General features: G+C 32.5%; 1 protein-coding gene across 1 annotated transcript; it reads left to right on the top strand.

Moving 5' to 3' along the window:
- The first annotated feature begins 3371 nt into the window (after nt 1-3371).
- LOC134283643 (uncharacterized) lies at nt 3372-8719 on the top strand. Its single transcript, XM_062766148.1, has 5 exons — nt 3372-3675; nt 6254-6400; nt 6778-7575; nt 7690-7786; nt 7904-8719. Exons 2-5 carry the CDS (start codon nt 6292-6294, stop codon nt 8418-8420), a joined length of 1521 nt encoding a protein of 506 aa, XP_062622132.1. The 5' UTR covers nt 3372-3675; nt 6254-6291; the 3' UTR covers nt 8421-8719.
- The last annotated feature ends 1366 nt before the right edge of the window (nt 8720-10085 follow it).

Genomic DNA, 10085 nt, shown 5'->3' with positions numbered 1-10085 from the left:
GAACTCTGGGAATGTTTCACATTATATATATATATCACATGGCTTCGAGGGTGTCATGCCAGAATATTTGCCCCGAGTTGACAGGAAAGTCCTGAAGTGTTATGTCACCCGATGCCGAAGGCAGAGGGTGACATAACACTCCAGGGCTTTCCTGTCACCGAGGGGCAAATATTCTGGTATAGTCGCCCGAGAAGCCATGTGGTATATGTTATATGACATTTTTAAAATTAAAAGAAAATTTAAAATCATTCAAAATCGTTAAAATGTACACAAATAATCAAAAAATGCCTTCTTGACGTTAAGAAATACGCTGTGTTGTTTATTTTTGCTTAGCAACCGACGTCATAAAATCTCGAACCCGAACTAAAATGCGTAACGTAAAAACACGTGAAGGTGATCGATAGGCTGACATAACTGTTTCCGTCGGGGATGACATAACTGTTTCCGGCGTGACATAACTGTTTCCGGGACTCAGCATTTTTCAGGGTTTATAGCGAAACTCATTACATTTGTGATATAATAAGAAAACTTATTCAAAAATGTTATATATAAATTTGCCTGACGTATGTACAAATATCATTCAAAATTTCCTCTGTTCTTACACGTTAGTCTATTGAGGTCGCTTCGCGACGCTCGCTATTATAAAAATTAAGAAAGATGTTTGATTTGATTATACTGATACACAGTATACGTAAATGCAAAGATGCTGGTTGTGAAATAAAGTGAGAGAATTATTTCGTATGTAATTTAAGTCATTCTAGTGAACTTTAAGCCCGAAAGGTAAGAGGAAATCTTTAAGTTATTACTTATTGCACGTTTTTGAAGTATGTAGTATACAGAACAAGTTCTTCATATCCGCTGCTCTGAATGAATCTGTAAATGATTAAATGATGAGAGAAACTTTCGACAGTAGGCGAAATACTGGTGCAGTGCTATATATCTCTTTTGATCTGCTCCCTAGTTTGATTTTAGCAGTCTTTATTTCTGGATAACATCGAAAATGCACGATATTTTTTAAACAAAAAAAAACACTCTTTCAAATTAACTTTTATAAACTACAACCAAATTTGCATATACATGTAAAATGCCGTCCACGAAAAACCATCGTACAAACAAGTTATTACATTCACATTTAAAAAAAAAAACATTAAAGAATTGGAGTCGTTCATTGTTTAGTTGAGGAAATTTATCCAATTTTTGAAAAATCATTTCATAACCTGCAATAATTTTAGGAAAAAACAATTATTATGGAAAAATAGAAACAATCTTTTTTTGTTGGAATTTTTTAGTTTTTAAAATTAAGCAATATTTTAAGATTATTTTTTCTGAAATGGTACCTTCCTCGTCCACTGCGATGACGGGAAGTTATTGATATAAAATCCACATAAATTAAAAATTTAAATAGAGTTTGTTCACAATTAAGTTCCTTGCTTGGCAGAGCTGAAATGGAAATTTCTAAGCTGCTTGTTTTTGTATTTTTCATAAAAGGTAACAAAAATTCATAAAAAAAAATTTTGCACCATTTATGTTTATCTTTAAAAATTAATCTGTATTTAAATATCTTATTCTATATTCAATATAAGTAGTGTGAACAAAAGCAATGTATTGAATTTGTTCTTGTTTCTCAGACATTTATTTAAAATAAAATACGAAGAAGCATATATAAAATTAAACATATACTTGTACATTTCGCACAAGAGTGTGAATACATCGGATGATATGTGCATTATTAGCACATTTTATCTTTAACTGAAATCTAGATATAAGAATGATAAATTAAAATTAATCAAAGCAGGGATGCAATTAATTGTGGGGGTACCAAAAACTTGAAAAATAACTTAAAAAAAAACACATTCATTTGCTCTTTAAACTATATTTTTCTCAGTTTGAAATGTTTTTTTTCTTGAAAGATCAAATGCCATAAAAATTATTCACATTTATCTTAAGTTTCAAAATATATGTTCACGTTTCAAAAAACATAATCTTTTCAAAAGCTTATACACAAATAGAAGAAAACATTTAGACATATCGACGACAGAGTATCAACATAATTAAAAATTGTTACTTCCATTCCAACGTCGACTCGATATATCCCAAGCGCTTAACAGATACAACAGAGTCAAAAAGAAAAGTTGCACATATTGATATTTAACTAGAAAACGGTGTTAAGTGTTACCTTACAGCAACACTTAATGACAAACGTGATGACTTTAATTTATCCGTCCTCAACTCCCCTTACTGATGTAGCATTATACGGGTGTCGGCAGGGGATGCTCACTCATCTGTGGCACCTGACCCCACCTATGATATATCTGAGGTCCGTGTTTGCTCTGATCCTATTTTGTATTCTTTTATGGACTTTTGATCTTGAATACTGTTTGTTATCTCCATATATTTCATATACATGTCCTTATATCACGTGCATATTTAATTTATATATCCCCTTTGATTCGATACACAAACAAATACTCTTATGATCCGTTTTTAAAACCCGTTCAGCTATTGAAAAACAAGCTGATGAACAAGGATATCAACAGTCTCATTTCAAGTCAGCTTTCCAAGTTCTTTTCTTACTCTTGACCTTGTAGGCAAATATAGTCTATTTTTATGTTGAAAGCATACTGACGTTCTCCTCACTGTTTGATCATTTCTTACGTACTGAATTGTCTAAGGATTTCCGCTGTTCTGATCATGAGAAGGAGTGCACGGGGAGCTTAATTTGTTGACAGGGGATGCTTACTTGTCCATGGCACCTAATCCCTACTCATTTTTATAAGGCTTGCGTTTGCTCTACTCTCAATTTGTATTGTTTAAATGGATTGTCCCATGTTCTAAAATTTTTTTGCATGTTCAAGATTGGAAGATTTTCTTATGTTCAGCGTCCGTGGAAGGATTGGTTTTGAGGCTCAATCTTTAAAAAAAACAAAAACCACGAATCAAAACTGATAATACAAATCCTTGGGAAAGGTATCTATTTTTTTAATTATCAGATAATGATGAGGGATTCTAAAACTGTGCTTAAAATGTTGCTTTATCCCCTCTAAATTTGTTTGATTTTTTTTCGGGTAGAGAGATACGTTTTTGAATTTAAGGTTGACGCTAAATAAAATAAACTTTAGAAAATGCCCTTATCAAATATTGATTTTCAATGAAATTTAGAAAGATAAAATCATTGTATGTGACAGACACAAACTATATGTGAACAATACAGAGACTAGAGTATCGCTGGGTCAGAGTTTTAGGAAGCATTATTATGCTTTAGGTACTTTATTTTTCTTTTTTGTGAACAAGTAGCCAATCTTACTGGTTATTTCAAAAGTCGCACAGTTTTAAAATTGTCTAATTATTTCATTTCTAAGATAAAAGTTGTGTTAAGTTGTAATTTCAATGGCTAGCAAAAGGGAAATATTGTTATGCCATGTATACTCAACATACTAGGTAGATGTATACTCTAGAAAATAATACTTTCTATCCTCTTAATTTTATCTAATAGGACTGGATGCATACGAAACAAAAGGAATCATAACGTCTCCTGGATACCCTGGTAATTACCCGAAAAATTGCAATGTTACGTGGATGATAGAGGCGCCACTCAATGCCAACAACATTTCCATAATTATAGAAGACCAGGATATCCATAAAACAATAGGATTTGACTGTGATGATTTCTTACAGGTCAATTTATTTACTTATTCATTCACTATAAAGTGAAGTATTAAAATCGCACGTTTGCAAATGATGGTAAAAAGTCTTGTATTAAATATAGATATAGATACAACTAGCATTCGTCTAATGAGATGGATTTAATTTTCGAGTTTAAAGTTTCGTTAGATAATCTATTAATTTAGTTTACTTAGATAATCTATTAATTGAAACTTACGTTATTGAATAATTTCTACTGCACTTTCATGAAACGTTTGCGTTTTTTTCCTACCGTGAGTCATTTACATAGAGTGCTCTAGTCAATGCTACTCGAGAAATCAGTTTTATATTGTTCAATTATTGCAATCATTTTTACCATAAAAAATTGGCAACAAAATTTGTTATCTTAAAGAAACTTAATCTCTGAAAGGAGAATACTATACATTGTCATCAAACTTGACTCATGAATAGATTGCATCCTGAGGATCGAAATATCATTTCTTAAGTGAAATACACTTTATGTCAAATAAATAAGTCACAAACACACAGGAGAATGTTAAGCATGCAAAATTAAGATTTTATACAAATATAAATTCAAAACAATAAAGCTTAAAGCTAGAAGTTCTTCATACATGTAAGTTGAAATTTACATATAATGTATTCTTTGCTTTATTATTCAAGGGAACAAGGCTTTATCTATGTAAAATCATAAGATGAATGATTGAATGAAGCGTATCCAAATCCCAAAACTCGCCAAATCTCCTAAACATTTAAATGGAAAGGACTGATAATTTAATTGGAAACTTACATTATTTTCATTTTAAAATGCATGTAAAATATTATGTTACTATTGCAAAATTTTTTAAGAGAAAGAATTTCTTGTGTGTAATTAGAGTCAATAAGCTTTGGTACGAATTGGGAAAACAATTGTGACGTCACTCTAAATGGAACAAAAACAATCCGGAAACACAATTATAAATTATATTTTCCTTAACACTAAAATACCATCTTTTTTCTTGGAATATAAAATCACGTGCATCATATCTTGCCAAAAAGTTAGTAAAAAGCATATTTTACGTTTGAACAATTTCATATAACATATACCACATGGCTTCTCGGGCGAATCCATTCTACGTAAGCCAATCTCTGGTGGATTTGTAGGAGTTGTACCAGCTATAACATCTATGGGCAGATTGATTTCTCTTCCTAACATGACCAGATTGGGAGTACATTTTGTACTCTCGTGAACCGTGGCACGGTAGGCCATCATCAAATATGGCAAGTGGTCATCCCAATTAGATCTGTTCTCATTGACAAAGATGGATAAATTTGCTGGAGTGTGCGGTTGAATCTCTCTACCATACCGTCGGATTGAGGGTGATATGGCGTGGTACGGGATTTTATCATCTCCAAGAGAGAACACAACTCAGCAAACAGTGCCGATTCGAATTCACGGCCTTGGTCGGTATGGATTCTAAATGGTATGCCTAAGCGGCATATTACTTCCGTAACAAGCTTATCAGCAACCGTCTGTGCTGTATGATCCTCCAATGCAAATGCCTCTTTCAATTTGGAGAAATAATCTCCAACAACCATAATGTATTGTTTTCCTTCTCTAGTTTATGGTAGGGGACCTAAGATGTCGATGGCAAGACATTCCATAATTTCTAAAATGAGACAAGCCTTTGCAACAAGGATATCAATAGTCTCCTTTGAAGTCATTATATTCAAATTTATGGTCAAAACAATGACCTTGACAGCAAATACAACCTATCAATAAGTCAAATACTGGCTGTCGTTTTTCATACTAATCATTAGTCCATTAATTACACAGTGAAATGTCTACAGATTGTTCCGTTTTCCCTATCATGACTAGGAGCACACAGAGGATTTGAGTTGTTGGCAGGAAATGTTCACTCCTCCATCGCACTTGATTCTAAGTCTGATGTTTTTAAAGGCCTGCGTTTGTTCTGCTCCCGATTTGTATATTCAAAATGGACTAAAACTCACATATATCATTCCTTATCTTTATATTTTATTCATGATTATAAGACACTGTTTGGTGGTCCGAATACCCATGTATCAGTTTATCAAACTTATGTACCTTTTATCTTGAAAAACTATCTATTTCATTTTGAATTTATCTAATTAACTATAATTAAACTCAACAGAAGATTAACTAAACGCAGCTATACTGTCAGTTTGATTATAATACTTTGCCTTTGATGCTTATGTCCGGATATCCTCAAATCCGTGTTTGTCATTTTAAATGTATAGAATGATTTATATGAAAGGTTGGCAAGGGATGATCACTTCTCCATGGCACCCCACGTCTGTTCTTTTAGGTCCATGTTTGCTCAGCTCCAGTTTTGTATTGTTAAATGGACTTTTGAGCTTGAAAACATTTTGTAATCTAATAAATCTAAATATATCTTATTTATTCAAATACATTTTTCATTTTATAGCATATGATTGTTTATTTGATTGATTATCTAAATGTTGATTGTGGTTACATGGAAAATCTTACGGAAACTTGTATTCAAGCTAAAATAACTTTTATCAGAGCTCATAACAGGGATTTCGCAATTCTTATATCAATTGCACTTCACAGATAGAAGAGTATGAATCTCAATTCACTATGTACAAACAATGTGGAAACGGGTCTACTCGCAGTTTTATTGCCAAAGGGAGAAAAGTTTTGGTTTCATTCATGATGATGATTCCCATACTGCTAGAGGATTTAAACTGCAATGGTCAGGTATATACCCGGCATCAAATATTGTTGTTATAGCTTCTAGTTTTTTTTTAAGAAATGATATGCATGCCTCGCTGCTCCAGACATCTCTTTTTATTTCAAATACGATAATTAGGAGTTCACGGAATTTATTTCCATGAATGGTGTGTTCCGTTTAATTTAATTTATATCACTTTTTTACACAGAGAATTGTTAACATGGCTATCAGAAAAAAAGGTTTCCTGTTGAAATCAAAATACATTCCTTAAATCATTTTTTGAAATAAAAATCAGTTAATGAATTGATTGATTTTAAAGGTCAACCCCCCCCCCCATTCGACAATTTTTTTGTAAGTCGCTAGAAAAGCGACAATTACAATATTTTTAAAACTTTTTATTTAGTTGCCTCGTACAAAGAAATGGTTTACACTTCAAAAAATACGGTGCCTGTAACAATACCAAAAGGATTAACAACAGTAGCACAAAGCGTACCAATTTCTATAAGGATAATATCACAGCAAACGTCAACAATTACAACGTCTTCTCCACTACTGCAAAGGAAAAGATCTCAAACAGTATCACATTCAACAAAAGATTTGTCATACTTAACGACAGCAAGAGATAGAACACTTGTTAAAGAAAGTGATTTTAAAAAGTTTTCAAACCTCAAACCAATGAAAATGGTGATTATAAGGAATTCCACGCCGACTTCAGCAAACCCTCCACAACTCATAAATGGTTCAAATAACCCTGAATGCAATACTTCTCAAACAATCAAAGACAATAATGTTATTTCGGCAAAATCTACTGAATACTCTACTATTCCAACAGTCGTGACAGAACAACGCTCTCAACCAAATCACATTCAAAGCACTAGACATAATCATACCAAGAAAAATACAAACCCATGGACGATTTTCACAACAAAGTCAACATTTAATCCCATTTTGTGGGAGGAGAAAACTCTGACTCTTTCCACCAACACAATGAATGCTTCAGACAAAACTGAAAATACAAGAATGAAAGAGAAATCAAATCTAGCTTCGTCTGCCGTCAGAGAAACTGATCAGACTCATCAAAATCCATCTGACCAGACACAGTCTGAAGTTTTATCCACGTTGAATGACAAGAAGACTACCATTCAGTCAAGTACTACTGAAATAAAAATCAAGAAAGAAATGTCTTCAAGTCATTTGAATTGTAAGTACATGTAACTTGTCGTCTGCTAATTACCCTAGATAAAAAAAAATATTCAGAGAATATGTAACATGTGTAATCAATTGCATAAAAGAACTTAAAATTGCATCTTTCCAGCCTTTTTGCCAGTTCTCCTCAGTGTTTGTGGATTCTTATTTTTCCTTTTATTCATATTCCTGTTCATTGTTTTTGTCCAGAGACGGAAGATTAAAAGGTATTTATAATCTATTTTTAAAATGACAGGTTTTGTTTTTGGCACATTTCCAAGCAATGAACGAAGATAAATTTAATCATTTATTTTTAATGAATTAAAACTATTTTTTTCGTTCAGACTTCAAAAAGAGCCTCAACTTAGTTATTTACGTAACAATCAAAGGTACAGCACAATTCTTCAAATGGAACATCGACCAATTGAAGGCAATCATATCTACGATCGTGCAGATCGGGTCCTTCCCAGCAGAAAAGAAAATGATTACAAATACCTCTCCCCGGAATCATTCCCAAAGCATAAAAAATCACTAAAAATGAACAGACCTCAAGACAGGGTCAGCAAACGTTACTTCTGTCCTGCAGAACTGTCAGAAATACAAGAGAAAACAAATTACATTGAAATTTTACCAGACGCCAGTGCCGTGTACTATGAACCTGCATCATCATTTGAATCCACCGCAATTTATGCACAAAGCGCTAAAAGAAGACCATACTCAACTATAGATGAAGTACAGCAAAATCTAGACATTTCAGAATATGAATCTTTAGATTTGTCAAAAACTTCATCCGAATCATACAATTCTGGAAAAGGGGCAAGGGATGACACAAATATCAGATTTGAAGAGAAAGAAACATGAGCAAGGCCATTCACATTGTGAAAAATTCAAGATTTGAAAAATATTGCTTTTTCTACAAATTGCCTGGTTCGCCTCTTCTATTTCTTATCTCAAAAGTTCACAGCTTGGACTTTTAATCGGAACATGTATATTAATGAAGAGCAATAACTGTTTGTGTCATTCAACAAATTGTGGAGACCGGTCCTTCAGAAAAAACTGCATAAACCGAGAACTCATGTCGCAGTTGGTGCTGGTACGAAAAATATCCCTCCTTGATCGATGTCCTGGGGTGTCGGGTATAGGTCTAAATTTCCAGCAAAAGGTAGCATCTCAACACGGGTGAAAAATTCCCGAGAGGGACATTAAACAAACATCATTCATTTATTCTCAAGGAAGCGAGTTTTAAAATAAACAAGTAACAGGAAATGATTTTGTGTAAAGTTCACGATACAGTTTTGAAAACATTGCATTTGATAAATAACAAGCCACATTAGTAAGGATAATGAATAAAATTCGCTCAAAGCGGAAAATAAAAGCATTTTCATTATCCGTGTGTTTTCTTTTTTTTCTTTTTTTTTTTCATCGACTTGGAAAACAGTCTTAACCTTGTAGATATTTTTAAATTATCATATTTAAGATTTTTATTCATTCAAGTTTTATTTGATAAATTCCAAATCATCGCTCTTATTTTAATACTCTAACAAGCAGCTTCATCTTTGTATTCAACCGATTCTTAACAGATATATCACTGTATGTTGGGGACTATGGTGATAACAAAGATTTCTAAATCTGAAAAACAGGACAGGAGAGTTAAAATTAAAGCTGTTTATTCGTTGTTGTCCGTCGCAAAAGTGATCGGACAAAAACCCGATAGCGTCCCCTGTCCAGGTGTTGTTATTCTTGCCACTAATTGTTACAAAAGGGCGTTAATCTTCAAGGACTCACACTCGACATCAAACGGAAGATTAACAATAGGGCTTTACGGTAACATACGATTTAAGTAATTAAGAAAACAAAGTTCCATTTGCGGAAAACTAAGAAAAGCACAGATTTTACACGAAAGGATGACATGCTAATTGATTTCACAACTTTTCTCAAGAAAACTGACAAAGGGCCTCAAGTTATTATTTCTACTATATCCCAAGCCATAAAATTTATTGCAGTAAATAAAAATACCAACTGATCAATAAAATTAATAAAATAAAATAATTTGAAATTGATAATAAATTTAAACTAAATTTATACTAAAAATAGAAAATATATCAGAGGGTCAATTTTACACTATGATAGATATATCTTCTATCAAGTTTTGTAAAATATGAAATTCGAATCAATCACCATATTATTAATTATTTTAATTTCTAATTATATATAATGTAGCTCAAATAGATTCAGGTTGTTAACATCAAAGTGAAAATAACTTCCCTCACTGCGTTTTTCCGTTACGCAGTAAGTTAATAAAGTGTTATAGTGCGGAAGATTTGTTTTCCAAGCTCTGCTAAGCAATATCCGGAAAGTTGTATTCTAGGAAATTAAACATCACATCATGATGTAAAAGTGTGCTATGTCAAAACATATATGATACTGTTAACTATAAAAACTGTATCCGTATAATAGGTATTCGGCATTAATGCATTTATAGTTTTCGTGAAAATAATTATCTGTCACAAAATTCTTTGAATCATA

This window comes from Saccostrea cucullata, unplaced genomic scaffold, assembly GCF_032062105.1.
Source record: "Saccostrea cucullata isolate Sc308-1 unplaced genomic scaffold, CSIRO_AGI_Scuc_v1 ctg146, whole genome shotgun sequence".
Classification (NCBI taxonomy): Eukaryota; Metazoa; Mollusca; class Bivalvia; order Ostreida; family Ostreidae; genus Saccostrea; species Saccostrea cuccullata.
This window is presented reverse-complemented; position numbering and strand designations above follow the sequence as displayed.

Excerpts from the sequence above, each read along its gene's own strand:
- LOC134283643 (XM_062766148.1), top strand. The coding sequence starts at position 6,292 with ATGTGGAAACGGGTCTACTCGCAGTTTTATTGCCAAAGGGAGAAAAGT. Across the intron at positions 7,576-7,689 it reads GTCTTCAAGTCATTTGAATT|CCTTTTTGCCAGTTCTCCTC; the intron begins GTAAGTACATGT and ends GCATCTTTCCAG. Across the intron at positions 7,787-7,903 it reads CAGAGACGGAAGATTAAAAG|ACTTCAAAAAGAGCCTCAAC; the intron begins GTATTTATAATC and ends TTTTTCGTTCAG.